General features: G+C 43.2%; 1 protein-coding gene across 1 annotated transcript in view; it reads left to right on the forward strand.

Moving 5' to 3' along the window:
• LOC143744891 (uncharacterized) overlaps window positions 1-7502 on the forward strand; it is a 37749-nt gene extending 30247 nt beyond the window's left edge. The window contains exons 13-17 of the mRNA XM_077236600.1: window positions 264-460; window positions 2307-2436; window positions 4650-4834; window positions 6642-6833; window positions 6916-7502. Of these exons, the coding sequence (XP_077092715.1) occupies window positions 264-460; window positions 2307-2436; window positions 4650-4834; window positions 6642-6833; window positions 6916-6937 (726 nt within the window). The 3' untranslated portion in view covers window positions 6938-7502. The remainder of the gene's footprint in view (window positions 1-263; window positions 461-2306; window positions 2437-4649; window positions 4835-6641; window positions 6834-6915) is intronic.
• The last annotated feature ends 10722 nt before the right edge of the window (window positions 7503-18224 follow it).

An 18224-nucleotide genomic window follows, 5' to 3' on the forward strand; every position in this document is an offset into this window, starting at 1 on the left:
TAGTTTCTATTTCAAAACTCTCATGAATAAGAATAATACTTGTGAATGTTTTCCTAAAAATAAAAGTTTTGTATCATTGAGTACACTTTTGGAGCAGGGTTGTGTGTCTTTTTCCTATGGCAAAAACAGTGTATCCGTAACAGAGGTATTTTCTTACACAGAAATAGAGTTTCAAAAATAAACCTGCCTTGAGGGAAAAATGTGACAACTAACCCTGTTCTCCTCTATTGCTTTTAATTGATCTATGTCTGTGTTATTATCAGGTTCAGGATATTTACCATGGACTGGTGGCCTTCTGTTCAGAGCTGAAGAAGAGGGAGGGGGACATGAATGCAGTGCAAACAGACAGCTTGGAAGTGAAGAGGTGTCTCACTGAAGCCCAGGACAGTCTGAAGAGGAAGAGACAGAGCCTTCAAACACTCAGGGACAATCTTAACACAGCACCAGTGCAGAAGAATAAGTTAGTATATCCTCTCATTGTATAATAGAATATCATTTGCTGGAGGTTAATGCAGAGCAGTTTAGTAATTATATGGGATTATCATATGGAATTAGAGAGGGAAAGAAACTGTTCATTAATGCATCGGTCTTTATAGATAATGATGTGTTGCGTCTTCCAGAAGGAGAGGCTAGAAGAACCGATGATCAGAGCTGGTTTTGGATGCCCTCAGTGTAATTTCCTTGTTGAGACTGAACATCCTGTGATTTTTGATGCTCTGTTTACTATCTGTTGCAGTTTATTTTTCAGTGGCGTCAGTGCTGAAAGTTGCATTGGATGATGGTAATGGGTAGTCCACAGATCTTTCCTAATTTCCTAAAGTGCAGAGAAAACTGCTGCCCGGTCTGCCTCATGATTGGACCATTATGCCAGCTTTTTATGTACTTTCTTAACATATTAAATATCTGCATGGTTCTGACAATGTAGGAAAGAAAATTTCATCATTTACTCACCCTTATGATGTTTCATGATGTTATTTTTTCATTGGAACACAAAAATCATCAGCCTTATCATGTGCAAATAGTTACTGTTGCAAAACGGGAATACATACCAATTTATGAGGTGTGCAAATAAAGAGAGGGTGTTTGAGGAAAAAGCCAGTGTGGGTCTCACCCGCGTAGTTTCCTGCTTTTTCTCAGATTTACAGCCTTTGATTTATTCTGACATCTTTTCAAGTTGGATAGATTGAAAGCAGGAATGGATAAGGGTGTTAGAAAATACCATCATAAATCAATATGTCCAAGTCCTCATTAATTACCTGATAAGCCACTTAACTTGAAGGCTTATTGTTTTTTGTTTCGTTATGTCCTTCATGTGCTTGGCCATTTCCCCAGGAAAAATGCAAACAAATCTTTCAAGTATCAAGGGTTTTTGGATGACATTAATCTAAGATATTTGAGTCTGAGAACATAAGAGGTTTAGACCACTTACATTTATTTAAGATGTAGCCACACAATAATAAAAAGCCTAATCTTTGATATAAAGTGACAGAACATTGGAAATCTGTTCAGATCAGCTTCCTGATCCAAGACAAAAGGAATAGTTCTCTAAAAATGAAAATTTGGTCGTCATTTATTTTGTTCCAAACCCATATGACTTTCTTTTTTTCTGTGAAATATAGAGTGATCCCCACTCTTTCATATAGTTAAAATTAATGATATACTGTCAAAGTCCAAATAATAATCATCATAAAAAACAGCTTAAAAAGTATCATAAAAGTGGTCCATATAAGTTTGTTATATTCCAAGTCTTCTGAAGCCGTAGATTTGTGTGAAGAAAAGACCCATGTAAAAAAAAAATCTACAGTTTATATTTTTAGATGAACTGTTCCTTTAAAGGTGCATTGTGTAATATTTAAGAGGATCTGTTGACCGAAATGCAATATCATATACATAACTATGCTTTCAGTGGTGTATAAAGACCTTGCATAATAAACCGTTATGTTTGTATTACCTGTATTACCTTAGAATGACTCATAGTCTCAATGTTGTTCATCATGCAAAGAAGCTAGCTAAAGTCAGTGAATAAAACACTGACATAATGATGAAAAAGTAACTATAATATTTGCAATAACATATCGTTTTACTGAATAATCAAGTAAACCTAATTTCTTAATTTATCTTTGTAAAGAAACCTTATTGCTTAAATGGCTACTCCCTGCTGTCTCAGATGACAACATCTTTTCCTGTCAGCCGCCTTAAATTCTGTTGGTTGCAATTCACAACCTCACCACTAAATGCCGCTAAAAATGACACGGTGCAACTTTAAGAGAGCTCAAGGGAGTAGCTTGTGTTTGTTTACTCCTCAGGCCTTCAGAGGTCCGACTACTGGAGAAGATGAGGGTGAATTGCCAGGTGTTTAAAGACGAGATCACACTGGTCCACCTAAATCGGCATGTGGCTCACCTGCGTGAAGTTCTGGAGAAGACCCAGGCAAAGGTGAGACTGGCACCCCCGTTACAGTCTAGTTTCTCAAGGTTTTCAGGGTTTCCTGTTGCAGTATGAAATTATATAGTGCTGACATGTGAACGCAGGCCAGTAGTTATTATTTTAGACCACATTTTAATGAGGCTGAACATATGGTACTAATGTGAGCATTACAGTCTTGGCTTTTCCCAATATGCAAGCACTTTGTTGGACATACAAAAACACTTGGGGAAAAAATGAATGCAGTTAATCGGCATGAAGTCCTGAAGCTTTTCTCATAATATGTAATTTATTTTTATGTTGCCATCTTTAACTTTATCATTAATTTGCTTCCCATGGCGTTTCACAATGACGGTCACCACAACAGTGAGCCATTGCCACCAACACCACTCGTTTTTCAAAAGCCAGGATGACACCAAATACTAGTGTAAAACTATCCGTGTTGTGGCCGTACCGGTGATTCTTTCCCACCTTCGTTCTCCTTTAAAGCAGCTCTTTCATCTCATCGGTAGAGACCTAACGAGGTGCCATGAAAGGACACATGCCGACCGGGACTTTGTAAGAAAAGAGCGTGTCACGTTGCCGCCCTCAGGCCACAGTCTTTAGGTGCTGAGTTGGTGGGAAAGAGGCAGTGCCGCTAATGTTTATCATATGACCTAATCAAGGGAAAGGCGCAGGTCAGGCCACGGAGCAGTCTGGGAACTAATACAAGCCTTGGCCCTAATAAGGAGCAGTCTGACATTTATTTTCCCTAGATTATCTGACAATAAGGAAATATTTCATCATCGCCTCTAATCTCTGCAATCCGTCGCGACTGCAATGCATCAAAAAAAGAAAGGAAGAGGGAGGGAGGAGTTGTTAAAATAGAGTGAAAAATAACACATGGGGGCAAACGTGGGGTCTAGAGCTGAAATTTGGGGATTTGAGGGAAAAACCCTTCTAAATAATATGGCCCAAACCTTTTCTAACCTTCCCATTTTTATTTCAGTTGAATTACACTTCATTCCCCTTCAGGCCAGAGATGTAGTAGTGGTTGCAAACTCAGATTAGGTTTCACTATTCTCGTGGGAAAAGGTTGTGGAGATACTGCGATTGTGGCCAAGCACGAGAGCTCCCAGTAGTTGGGGCTCACTTTGATTGTTCCCTCTTTCCGAAGTCTTGGTGGTCACCGTGTTGAGCTGCACTGGCGGCCTAAAACACTGGCTAATAGTTGTGGTAGCTTTTGGCTCTCTTTGGGATTTATAGTCCATCTTGAGGTTGCCATTTTACTGCATGCAACACTACCTTCCAGGGCCTTGCGAATCCTTTATTGTAACTGACAGTGCCTCACTTATATCATTAATACCAACCACACTTTTCTAACTGAGTCCGAAATCCTTTCTCATGCGAAACACAATCCTACAATCCGGGGCTTGGCACGACTTCCTCTCCCATCTCATAAGAGTTAGGGGATTTCTGAAGGTGTGCCCGTTTCTCAACCAATTGTGCTTGATCTTCCCAAACATCTACGGTTTAAAAGACAGTTGCCAAGTTATAGTCTGTATTTCCATTGTTCAGCTTGCTCTCTAGTTTCTGTTTGCTCTGTGTCCAGTATCTATTCCCTCACCTCACTCCATCACTAGGTTAGTATGAAGGCTGGATGACATTATAAGCAAATGAAAGTGGACTGAAATGATTAATTCTTAAGTACCTGCCCTTTTGCTGCTTCTCTTAAATAATTGAGCGAGGCCTGAGCTATGCGTCCTGCCCTAGGGAATCCAAACAGTGGGGTGATCAGGGCTCCTAAGCATTTCTGCAGGGGGGGTTCCTGTGTGAGCCAGCCGTCTGGTGCCCATGTCTGGGGAGAGGCTCAGTAGTCTTGGCCGCAGGGCTTTCACACGCCAGGAGACTTGAGCCCTCACCTCGACTTTTCTGCTGCGTGCTCGGAGAAACCTGATCGCTTTGCATCTATCTATTCACTCATTTCCTGTATTCAGTCTCTGTCTCTGCTATTGGTTTGGGGGTGTGGATTCATGTGATCATGCATGTACAGTATACCAGTGATGAAATCATTAGTCATGACACATTTTGGCCCCTATATGCATTTAAATGCAAGGGGGTAAAACAGCTAAAAATGGCATATTATAAGGATAAAATATATATTTTTGTAAATATATATATATATCTCATTGAGGATAAGCACTGATGTCGTTTCAGCAGTTCTTCTTCTTCTTCTTTTCCTGCAGGAGAAAGCTGAAAGGAGGAGCCCTACTCTGACTCAGCTGGTCTCTTTGCAGTCTCCTGTCATGCTGGTGGCCACCCAAGTGAAAGCAGACTCAGACGGTCATTATGGTTTCTCTGCACGCTGGGTAGAGGGCCAGGGATTGATGGTGGTACACACTGAGGGTGCTAGTCTCTGTCTGAATGACAGGTAATTGATTTTAAAATATTTTAAGAATGTTTGAATCATTTTTATGATGTCTTCAAGCTTTCTTTTACCTGCACCAAAATATTATTGAAACATTTAAAGGTTTCAGTTCACCCTAAAATGGAAATTGGAACAGCATTTTTGTGCAGTCTATTTCTTTAAATGATTTCCACCTAGTATACCCTTTGGGTCATAGTCCTAAAACAACTGAAATGTGAAAGAATGTGAGATCAAAGAGGTCAGTTCAGTGTAATGGATGTTTTGATGAATTAAGCCTCTAATTGGCCTTTCATAAAACATGCCAAGAAACATCCCAAATTTTCCAGCCTTTAAGAGCAAAGAGGATCACAGAGGTTCCATCAGCTCTTGTGTTTTTCCCCTGTTGCTATAGAAATTTGTAGGAGACAGGGAGCATAACAGGAAAACACTGAAATGTAAAATGTGGGTGGCTATGCACAAGGAACAGATAAAAACATGAATAATACCTAGGCTTGCAGTTTAAGTATTACATTTTTGAGCTGGGTTTTGAACAACTTTATAACCTTATACATGCAAACACGTGTATATAAACACAAATAAAATACAAGTTATAATTAAGTGGAGGATGAGGACCAGAGGGAGGGGGAGGAAAAACATAATAAAAATTAGGATAATATGCACCCTCTTAAAGAGGGGAATCTGAGTAACTGAGTAAGGCTAACGTCACTTTTCTATTTTCAGAAACACAGTGCTTTAAGTAAAATCTAATAAGTGCCCAAAATTAAACAGGCTTAAAATCAGTTTTAAATCAGCGTGGTGTGTTCTTTTTTACCTCTTGTTTAGTTTTCATAATGCATTCAGATATTATTGCGATATATATTTGGAAGTTCAGAAGTTGCTTACACACACACACACACACACACACACACACACACACACACACACACACACACACACACACACACACACACACACACACACACACACACACACACACACACACACAACACACACACACACACACACACACAGACAGACACACACACACACACACACACACACACACACACACACACACACACACACACACACACACACACACACACACACACGTTTTCATGTTTTATGGGGACATTCCATAGACATAATGTGTACAAACTTATATTATAACCCCTTATCCCACCCATCACAGAAAACCTTCTGTATTTTTTACTGCCACTGGTGGTGGCAAGACACATAAAGTTCTTTACAAAATAAAAAAGGTTAGGGCTCTCCTGAGCCAGGACGAATATTTTTGCCCTATCATCCATTTTGGGAGGTCAGTTCTGTGGAAACTGTGGAAGTCTCGGACCAAAAAACTTCAGCAGTCAGGTGGTACAAGTAAGAGCTCTGTAAATTGTTTATGTTCGTTATTATTTTAATGTTATGTGCTTTTGAGACTTTTTGAGTAATTTAACGGCGTCTCATGTGTTTTGGACAATGCGTGACTTTGGAGACGCTCTTAAAGGAAGATGGGATCTAATGCTTTCATAGCTAGCTTACTATTGCTAGCCGCTCCGAAATTGCCTACCCACTCTCTAAATAAATATCCACACTGCTGCAAATTGATCCTTTCTTGACTTTATTGCAACCGGACCATGACACCAGGTCTCCCTTATCATTTATCGAAAACTGTACAACTACATATTTGTTACACAACTACTAAGTTGGTAGATTGTTTTGCCTTATCTTTCCAATGTAGCCAAACTACCCCTTTACAAAACAGATACGTTAAGTCCTTGTTAGCAATGCCATCAGTGTTCTTTTTCTGAGGTGTGTGTCTCTGTTTCAGGCTGGTGGAAGTAAACGGAGTGAGCGTCTTGGGGAGCAGTGAGGACGATCTGGACTTGTTGCTTAAGACACAAATTGCCCACATCGCCCACATCATTGTCCTACGCCAATTGGCCCAGGAGCATCCACAGGAAGACCCTTCTGCCCTGAGTGATCACCAGGACATACAAGTGCTGCAGAAACACCAAGCAATGTAAACCAACTAAACGCAGTCTTTCTTGTCGATAAGCAGAAACACTGTCTTTGCTAACACTTTCTTTCCTGTCTTTCTGCAGAAACACAGTCAGACACATCTGACAAAATCATATCTGATGTTTTATCCCACTTATTAATGTAATGACATTTGTCTTGTCTAGAAGAGGTTTATATGTTTATCCTGCATTACATTTTCTGGGTAATTTCGGGGCAGTTTAATTTTTAGGAGGGTATGACTTCATGTTTTCGGGTTGATAGTAATGTAATAGCCATAGTCTAAAATAATGGGTGGGTCAGTCAGAAAATTGCTCATAAAAATGGCAATTGCATGGGAAAAAGGCATTTTGAATTCTAAATTGCATTCAACCATGAAGGTCAAGTTATAAAATAAATCAGTGTCAAAACTTTCACTTTGTACAGGCAGCTGTGGTGACATGGAAGGCAGGGAAACTTCCTGTAAGACTGACATTAATAAGAATACTGATATCAAAGCTAAACTTTTAGAAAATAGCTAAATATTTATTTCCATGAAAATGCCTCATGTAGTAAAAACAAATTAACAACTTGCTTGTATTAACACAATGTTAATTTTTTTTTTATGAATTTGTAAATTATAAGCTTTATAAAGAGGTCTGATTAAAGTGTATTACAATATGTGTTATACATACAAGATGTGTAGATTATTTCACGGAAATCTGTGAACAAAAGAAAATATATATATTTTCTCTCTTGGAAACACAGAAGAGAATTGTTCAGGTATGGAATATGCTGTCGGGAAGGGCACAATCTATACTCTGACCTGACATTTTTGAAGTGTTTTTAGTAGATTTAGGCATAATCTATGTTAAAGGAGAGCCACACACACACACACACACATTCACACACACACACACACACACACACACACACACACACACACACACACACACACACACACACACACACACACACACACACACACACACACACACACACACACACACACACACACACACACACACACACACACACACAAAATGTGACAGATGTGCTTTTTTAGCCCCACATCTTGATGTCTCTGTGGACCCCATATATCCGGTCTTGTGGTTCAACCTTGTGGGTTTCGTTGTAAGCCTATTAATAAAGAGACTGGGCATTCTAACTGGCAAGTGGGACCCGCAAATGGAGGGAGGTGACCTGACAAGTGACCTCTTGACCTTTGTGGTGGAATTATGTGGTCATGTGAATCTAACTGTGGGAGTTAGGAAAGTCTTGAGGAAAGGAATTTTGCTATTACTGACATAGTGGAAGTGAATTACACTGTGTGTGAGTATGTTAAAGTCCAGTGATTCATTTGCCATTGTTCAGACTGTGTTCACAGAGTCGTTTTTTCTCATAGGCAGCTTGAATATACGTTGCATAAACATTAATCTAAGGTACAACTAATACATTAATCAAAACTGTCATATCTGTCAGCAAACAAATATGCCTTCGGTGTACTGGCACATGGGAAGTATTAAACAATCAACAGGAAGTTTCCATCCAAACTTTATACGATAAAGATAAAACATGATTTAGCTGCACAGACTGTTCACACAAGGGAGGGCAATCCAAACACACTTTCATAAACAGTACTGCTGGCAAGGAAAGAAAGACATTGTGGGATTCTCAATAGCCTACGCCCTTCCCCACCCTCTCTAGTCGTGACATGTCTCCTAAAAATGCTCTTCCTTTATTTTCTTTTTGATAAGGGAAAACAACCAATGCACCAAAATAAAACCAATCATAAGAATAAGGAAGAGAAGATTCATTTATAATAATACATAAATCATAACTAGCTGTACAAGAATAAAAAGAAAATGCATTAAAATAGAATAAAAAAAGAAAGGCAACACTTTAGAACACTGTTCCGCCATTAAATAATATCTACACAGGAACAAATGAGTAAAGCACTATTAACATTCTAGATACTCTGATTAACTAATTAATAAGTATACTAGTGCTCAGTTGAATGAAGTAGTTCACTATTAGCTAATCAGTAACCTTACAAAAACCTCAAAAGAGTTTTAAAATACTGTTCCGAATAATTAGAAGTTCCTTCTGAAGGATGTGGTAATACTTGAGTCATTACTAGTGGGTTACCATGATCTTTACTTTAGAATTAATTTTAAATGATGCATTATTTACATTAATTATAAGCCTGTATAGTAGTTCTAAAAGTCCTCAGGGAGGAATGAAAAAATAGTAGTTACTGATAAGCTAATAGTGAACTACCTCCTTCAACTAAGAGATACTCATTTGTTCATGTGTAGCTACTCATTAACGACTGAACAGTTTTCTAAAGTGTTACTAAAAATAAATTGTGGCAAGAAATATTGAATATATCTGTCAGTTGCTAAATATTGCGGTGCAAGTGAAAGTGAAAACAGTTCTCTCATCGCTTGAGGGCAAAACATGTTTCTGATTCATGTGTTTTTTTTTCTTTGATTTCTCAAACAAGTATGATAACAAAAAAAAGACACATATGGCCCGAAACCTAAAATTATTATTAATCTCTGGTTCATCAAGATAAATGCTGCAGTATGAACAGAATGTGCTGAGTGACCATGCAGATCAACCATAACAAACAAGAAAATGTGTTAATGAATTATGAGTAAATTATTTTGGATTTTATAAACTTGATAATTAGTTGATTATATATCTATATCTATATATATATATATATATATATATATATATATATTTTTTTTTTTTGTGCCCTTAACTGTTTTATTTTATCCACATTTTTTTCATTAAATGTTTTCAATTATTTTAAAATGTGTTCATTTAAATATGTGTTCAAATGAGCACTGTACTAATTGTGCTATATCTTATTTTTCTAACACTGCAGTTCTTGAAATGTGTCCAGATCTGTCATCTGTGTATGGAAGACGTGAGGATGCCACATCATGAATATTCCCATCATCACAGCAGGCATTGCTCCAGTGCACTGACTGTCAGACATAGCTGCTAAAGTTTATGGAGCAGAAACATTTGCCACATACAGACGTATAGCACATTTCTGAGGGATCGCCTTCCCTCTGGCAAAAAACCTCCATATATGCATTCTGTTAGGATCTGAAGCCAGTAAAAATAGTTTGGCCTCCTTAAGGGGGGAAAAGTTTCTCTTTAACAAATGGAGGGGGCAGTTCGGCATTTCTGAGCTGTTTTTCTGGTGGGTGTTGAAGCAAAGTGAGGGTGGCTGTGGCTTTTCGAAGCTTTCTGGCAGTCTGTACTTCAACTTAACAGCCAATGCAATACGTCCAAAGGACATGGCATGTGTCTGTACCACATTCAAAGACTATATCAGTTCAGTCTGCAGGCCCATTGACGTATCGTTTAACATGGACACGTTTATCCTTGTAATGCATATGATGTGTGTTGTTAGTGTCAGTTGATATTTAAATATAAACCCTGAGCATTTCAACCTTATGGTGTGTGTACAGATTTAAACAGCTGCAGACAATCGATCCAAGTACACACAATTTAGCCTTATATTCTTTCACTCCCTCTTTACATCCGAATGAGTCATTCAAGGCAAGGACATTTAGAAACTTCGATATCTGCCAAGTTCCATAATGACCTGCTATGACAATCTTGTCTCCATTTAATCCAAACATCACTGGATAGACTCACATAGCGGCTAAAATGGGTCACTAAAGATGATGGAAAGGAGTCTGTTATTAACAACATATGCTGTTTTAGCATATATGAATTTTGGATCGGTACTTATAGGAGGAAGATGTTCTAGTTGTGCACTCTTGCATTGCGCTTGTTGGCTGACCCTTGAATCGTACAGTAACACCCCTGGGCGTCTGTTCTGTTTTAGGATTGTAGATATGACCAACTACAGCCTTCCAGATAAGCAGAAGCAGACATCTGTCTCTCTCTCTGAACTCAGCACTTCCAGGTTCATCTCTTTCCCATCTGCCCCCATGACACGAGCCCCACTCCTGCCCACCCGACATTCAAAGAGCTCCTGGCATTTGTTTGAAGTTAGTGTAGGCATTAGCTCTGGTTTCCTGCTTCAAATCCCTATGCAGGCCTAATAAAGGTTTGTAGGTTGAAAATTCACCGAAGTAGGATTACTCCCTGTACAAAAATATAATACAAACAAACTTGGCATTTTCTGGCTATTATTTAGAAATATCTGGCACCCAGTGACCTCCCTCCTCTCTATCGTTAGTCTAAAATGTCTTTTCATTAAGAACTCCTTGTAATACCTGCCTTAATATCAGTTTATCGACAGCTGCCCAGTTGATAAACGGGTACAACGGGGCTAAAGGTACACCCAAGAAAAATGTGCCCCATAGTGTATGATTGCAGAAAAAATATGTGTTTTTATTGAACGTTGATAGAGCAACAGATTTTGTGTGAAAAAAAATCATAAAAGTGGTTTGTTTGTTTGTTTGTTTGTTTGTTTGTTTGTTTGTTTGTGTAAAAATCGTATAAATGTATGAGGTGTGAAGGTGGGCCTTTTACCCCACACACACAGGGTAAAAGGCTCACCAGCGTTGGGCAAAATATATTAAAATATTTTAAAGATGCAGAGACAAAAAATGTCAAAAAGTAACTATGTTAAAAATTAATATAGCATTACAGTAGTAAATACACATTTTGTATTATATGATATGATTAATATCACATTTTTAAATATGTGTCATTATAAATATGGTGATTATGTCTAAGGTGGACACCCAACTTGATATTTAGCATCTGAATCTAATCACCAACAACTGGAAAAGGCAGCCAGCTGTTTATTATCATGTTAATTATTGTGCCTTTAGCCCCGATAGCAGGGGCGCCTTTTACCCCAAATACCATACTGTTACATATTCTTCCATTATTGAAAAACTGTTGCTGTAATTACCTTGAACAAAACTGAAAAACATTAAGAAGGCCTTTGTCTCAAAATATAGTCAATAATTTTATCGATTATCATTTAATACATAAATCTACAACATTTAAAACAGCATTAAATATTAGATCAAATTAGCTTTGCATTGCTGTCCGCAAACACGTCAAGGATCAGCCAAGTATCCACATGTATCATCAAAAGCTGTTGTTAAGAAAAGTGCTAAGGTGAGTTTTTGCACTAAAACCATCTAATGGTTTTAAAGAGAATAAAGTCAAATGTGCCCTTTACCCCGGTGCGCCTTTAGCCCTGTTGTATCCTACAACATCAGTAACATTTTAGACACAATAGTTACTTTGTCTATTTTTGGTCCGCCAATGAAACCGTATCCAATGGCAAATTTACTGTTGCGTCTCCAAGCAACACACGATGGTGGCGTTACTGAAAGAAACTGTGTTTTTAAACAAATTGTTGAATGAATAATTCAGTGACTCATAAAGACAGGCAGCTGCTCCTGAATGATTCAGTGCTGCTAAAAGAATTGGTGGGATGACTGGCTGACTGACAGACTGACAAAGAAATAAAGACTGCCAAATCGTGTCATATATAATTAATTTAACTTGCACTGTAAAATTTTCAGGGCATATGAGTTCCTGAACATGATAAATGAATGATGAGATACGCTTAGCCTCAAATACCGCTCCGAAGCCATATTACAGATGAGCATTTAGTGTGCACTGGCATTTTTAGACCTTGTGCACTCCTTGACAGTCTTGTGCTCTTACTTCCTGTCACTTACAAGCGCTCTAAAGTGGCCGTGACAGCAAGTGCGGGCATCGGTACAGGCCCATTGTCACTTTTATGAATGCATCGGTTTAGTGAATGATTTAACTACTCACTTATAAGGTTGTTTGTTACCACCTACTGCCGTAATGATGTAACCTGCAAAAAATAAAAAAATAAATCCCATCTGTAATACAGCATGCATAACTTCAATTACTCATGTGATATTGTGACATTTTGTGGACAGTTTCTATAAAAGCATCTGCTAAAAGATTTATTTTAGTGTAAGATACACATGTATTCCTGACTACATGTCTCAGAATAGCAATACAGAGCTGAAAGGAACTGGTTTGTCTTTGACAGCTGGGTTGACTGATTTGAACCGCATACTTGGTGAGACTGGGAGTATGCTTATTGTCAAGGGTCAGAGCCAAAGTTTTTCTGTTAGTGAGGGGAGTTTTCGGCACGTAAATCTGGCCTCTCTGGGACCGTCTGGCTGGCAGGCAGGAGCGCAGCTCAATCGGCAAGGACTGCATATGCTCTTCAAACACGTGGAGACTGGCCAAAGGGCTGAAATCGACAGGAAGATGGTTCGCAATAAGGAATAAATCAGGAGTAATTTTTAATGAGCAGAGAGGAGTAAAAGTAGGACAGTTTGATTTGTAAATGCCTAACTAGTTCTGACAGGTTGCATACAGGTTTCTAAACACCTGTGGGAAGGTGGTGCCATCAAACTAGTTATGTAAAACACTTTGGGGTCATCCAGCTGTGAAATGTTCTTTGGAAATTCTCACCTGACTGCTCGTCTATCTCACAGCATTAATCTCTATCTTACTCAAACCAAATAAAGATCCGTCATTATGCACAAGTTACAGACCCATATCCCTTATCATGAAATGAAAATAATTAGTAAAACCTTAGCCTCACGGTTAGAAACAGTCATTTCAAGTCTTATTCACCCAGATCAAACAGGTTTCATTAAGGACGTCATTTATCAGACACCATACGTCGTTTATTTAATATCATGAATATCAGCAAACGTCTCAGGTTACGTATGTAACCCTGGTTCCCTGAGAGGGAACGAGACGCTGCGTTGAGACGCGGTGGGAACGCTCTGCGTGATTGCGTCGTGAAGCACGTGTATAATCAGTCCAATGGAAGAGCGAGACGTCATAGGCGGTGACGTCATAGACCAGGAAGCTATAAAGCACACCAGAAAACAGACCGCGACAGCTTCTGAAAAAGCCTGAAGCAAGTCGATCAGGGCATGCAGGAAGTATGGCAGGAGAACGCAGCGTCTCATTCCCTCTCAGGGAACCAGGGTTACATACGTAACCTGAGACGTTCCCTTTCAAGGGAACTCGAGCTGCGTTGAGACGCGGTGGGAACCCCATACCCACTACGCCATAAGACAAATGCCCGTTCTGTGTGAAGTCCTTGCGCACACTAGAAGCAAGCAACCTAGCCCCGGGAGTGGAGAGGTGTAGGTCATAAAATCTGACAAATGTATGAGGTGAGGACCAGCCTGCCGCATTACAAATATCCTGAAGGGAAATACCCGAAATTAAAGCCTAGAGGCAGCCATACTCCTTGTAGAATGGGCCTGAACAACCACAGGTGAACGCTGTCCGGCCGCTTCATAAGCAAGTGAGATAGCCTCAACTACCCACTTGCTCATTATCTGTTTAGATGCAGGGCAACCTATCTTAGGTTACCCGAAGCAGACAAATAATTGTTCTGATAAACGCCACTGAGCAGCTCTGTAGACCTAAGCATCCAAAGCCCGGAAAGGGCATAACAGATTTAAGATTTTCCTGATCTGGGGTATTAGAGGTGGAGGACAGAAGGCCTGGAGCACAAATGACCCGCACATTTAGTAGGGACCTAGAAATACAACCCGATCTGGGGTGAAGAAATACTACCACCAACCAGGTGCAAATCCAAGTACGTGCAGGCCTCAGCCTCATGTACCACGGAGAAGATGAAATTAAGGATCTCTCCTCAGAGATAGCCCAGCAAAGAAACATTCATTACAGAAATCAAGTACTGTTCCAACAGGGCAGAAACGAGATTCAGAAGGCGTTCTCTGCACCAGGCAGAGAACAGCATATTAGTCTTCTCGTGGAGGGAGCTCTAGACTGGAGTATGGTATCCACGACCTCGGTCGAGAAACCTGAATCCACGAGCTGGGCCCCCTCAGAGGCCGAGCCCACAGTATCCACAACTCCAGAGCTCCCAGGAGCAAAGATATCGGGAAAAGCGTATAGGTGTAGCGGCAACCACACCTATTACATTACATCCAGTCCAAGCGGAGCTGGATGCGTGAGGGAGAACCACAAGGGCAATGCATTGTACAAGCGATGCGAAAGGTCGACTTGTAGTTTGACCGAAGTTCTCCCTAAGAAGCTCCACCACCTCGGGGTGAAGTCTCCATTCCACGGGCCACAGCCCCTGCCTCAACAGGATATCTGCTCTGATATACGAGACCATCAGTGTGTTGTCCGGACCCTTCGCCGACCAACCACTCATGATTGCCCCCGACTTGTGAGGGAAACATCCGTCGATAGCATTATGCGTCGACAAGAAGCCCCCAACACTGGGCCTGGGCCAGGAACCAAGGTTCCCTTTCAGTCGATAACGTCGGACGTAGTCGACGCCGACTGAAATGGGATCACGCTAGGGAGCCTATCGTCTTCGAGTATTATTGAACGAGCCAATACACATTGGCGTGCGAGATTTGCATCTCACACTCCGCCCCGCAGCGCGGGTATAAATTCGGAAGTGGATGCACGCACCATTTGCCTTTCGCTTCGGAGCCGAGCTTCATGTCTGGATCTGAAGAGTGTTGTTGTACAACGAGCGAGTGTGTCGGCGCTTCTTTGGGAAGTCTCTCCTGGTGTCGGTGGTTACAGCGCGAGTGCAGCGGTGATCGCGAGCTTTAAGCTCTCAACTGCTGTTTTCACAGCAACCAAATTTCTGTTTGTGTTTGTTTGTCTGACGGTCGGTTGAGGGCGAGAAAGTGAGTGCTTCACTGGCACAGGGTGCACCATTCCTGTGTCAGTGTTGCCGCGGTCATTCCCCTGTGTGCTCCGTCACTGGTGAGAGTTTTTCACTTCCTAAAAGAGCAACACGGGTGCGTTTGCGTCTTTTTCAAGATGTCATTCCGCCCGTGCGTTTCTGGGTGCGGTCGTTCCCTGTCTCTCTCTGATGGTCACAATTGTTGTATCACGTGTTTGGGCTTACAGCACGCTGAGGCAGCTTTTGTGGACAGCTCATGTTTTCACTGTGGGAACATGACTGTCGCAGTGTTGAGGGCGAGACTCGCCTTCGTCCGCGGAGAGCGAGTCCCCATTGCCATGCCCCACCCCCGGGGGCTGCATGGGATGGGTGACCGGAGGGTAGTGTTGGATGTCCCGCCCGGTAACCATTCCCGGTGGGCTCCTCACCCCTCCCTTCCACTGCTACCATTGGAGCCTCCGGTGTTATCTGCTGGTCCATCTGTAATGGGTGGGCCAGCGGTTTCACTCGGGGCTCCCCTGGGGGACAGGATGTCGATTGTAGCATCGGAGGGTGAGCTGATGTCTGGAGATGACGACTCGGCTGCGTTGTCTCCCTCCGGGAGTTCAATGTTGCCCGAGCCGGATCCAGAATTATCAGCTATGCTGAAACGGGCCGCCGAGGCTGTCGGGCTCGAGTGGAACCCTCCACCGTGTCCTGTTCAGTCTCGGTTGGATGATTGGTATCTCGGGGCGGGCCGTGCTGGTTCTCAGCCCGCCGCCCCAGTGCCCTTCTTTCCCGAAGTGCATGAAGAGCTTACTTGGTCGTGGACGGCACCTTTTACTGCTGAAAACGACTTAAGTAGTTCTTCCTCCCTCACTACCCTTGTCGGAGGAGCGGTGAAGGGTTATGAGGCTATCCCTCCAGTGGAGCGGTCTGTTGCGACTCATTTATGTCCAGCGGCCGCTGCATCCTGGGTGGGGGATCCTTGTTTCCCCTCGCAGGCGTGTGAGTTCGCGTCAGGATTGGCGGTCAGAGCTTACAGAGCTTGCGGGCAAGCCGCTTCCTCTTTGCATGCCTTGGCGTTGTTGCAGGTCTACCAGGCCAAGACACTCATGGACATGCACGAGGGTAGTTTGGACCGGGTGCTCATGAGTGAGCTCCGCACCGCCACTGACCTCGCCCTCCGGGGTACGAGCGTCGCGGCGTTTGCGGTCGGTCTAGCGATGTCCACTTTGGTGGTCCAGGAACGCCATCGTTGGCTCAGCCTGGTTGAGATGGCGGATGCGGACAAGGTTCGGTTCCTGGACTCCCCAATTTCCCAGGTTGGGTTGTTCGGCGACGTGGCAGAGAGCTGCGCCCAACAGTTCTCTGCCACCCAGGTTCGGACGGAGGCTCCCCGACACACCCTATCCCGGCGGCCCGCTGTTGCCTCCACCCTGCCGCCGGGGATAGTCCCTCCGCCCGTTCTTCGCCGAGGGCGCCCCCCTGCCGCTGCCTCCGGTTCCGCGGGGTCTCCGCAACAGCCTTCACCCAGGCCCCAGCGTAGAACCAGCAGCAGGCAGGCCGCCCAGTCTGTCTCAGTCACTGCCCAGCCAGGGGGCGAGTGTCAGAAACGTTCCTGAGACAGGCCACCCAGGGATGGGGGGACTAACTCTTCAGATGGTTACCGTTCCACCATTGGCTCTCCGGAGTCCAGTGGTACCCAAATTATCAGAAGAGCGAATTTCTCCGTCCCTGGGTCCCAAGAGGGCGAGGCTGGCGGCTTGCGACCCTGTAGAACAGCCTTGCTCCCCCCAGCCCCCTCTTGTTCGCCAGCCCGCAACACGAGGCGGTCGAGGACCCGGTCATCCGCCTTCTCTCCCATCCTCTGTTGCCCCGTGGAGACAGGTAAGTGCAGCACGGCTCACTCAGACCCCGCTTCGGGCCGCCCACGGGCCTTCCGAGCCGGGTCCCTGTCCTCCACCGCGCTGCCCCACCCCGGGTATGCCTGTGTTACCTTTGGTCCCCCTGGTCCGGTTCGTCGAGGCCTGGAAAGTGCTCTCCAACCCGTCCGGCTGGCTCCTCCGTACCATCAGGCTCGGCTACACGATTCAGTTCCGCCGGAGTCCGCCCAAGTACAGTGGCATTCGCCACACTTCAGTGTCGAGCGAATCTGCTCCTGTCATGCGCGCGGAGATCGCGGTCCTGCTGGCGAAGGACGCGATAGAGCCGGTGTCGGTAGCCGATATGAAGGCCGGCTTTTACAGCCCGTACTTCATTATACCCAAGAAAGGGGGTGGGTTACGACCAATCCTGGACCTGCGAGTCCTGAATCGGGCCCTTCACAAGCTCCCGTTCAGAATGCTGATGCAGAAACGCATCTTCCAATGTGTCCGTCCCCAGGATTGGTTTGCAGCGATCGACCTGAAGGACGCGTACTTTCATGTCTCCATCCTGCCGCGACACAGGCCATTCCTGCGTTTCGCGTTCGAGGGTCAGGCGTATCAGTACAAAGTCTTACCCTTCGGGCTGGCCCTGTCACCCCGTGTCTTTACGAAAGTTACGGAGGCAGCCCTCGCTCCCATGAGAGAGCAGGGCATTCGCATTCTCAACTATCTCGACGACTGGTTGATACTAGCTCAGTCTCGGGAGCTGTTATGCGAACACAGGGATTTGCTGCTCCAGCACATCAGCCAGTTGGGTCTTCAGGTCAACTGGGAGAAGAGCAAACTCGCCCCTGTGCAGAGGATCTCT

The sequence above is a fragment of the Siphateles boraxobius genome, unplaced genomic scaffold (assembly GCF_051911475.1).
Source record: "Siphateles boraxobius isolate OS27281-9 unplaced genomic scaffold, OSU_SipBor_1 20, whole genome shotgun sequence".
Taxonomy (NCBI): domain Eukaryota; kingdom Metazoa; phylum Chordata; class Actinopteri; order Cypriniformes; family Leuciscidae; genus Siphateles; species Siphateles boraxobius.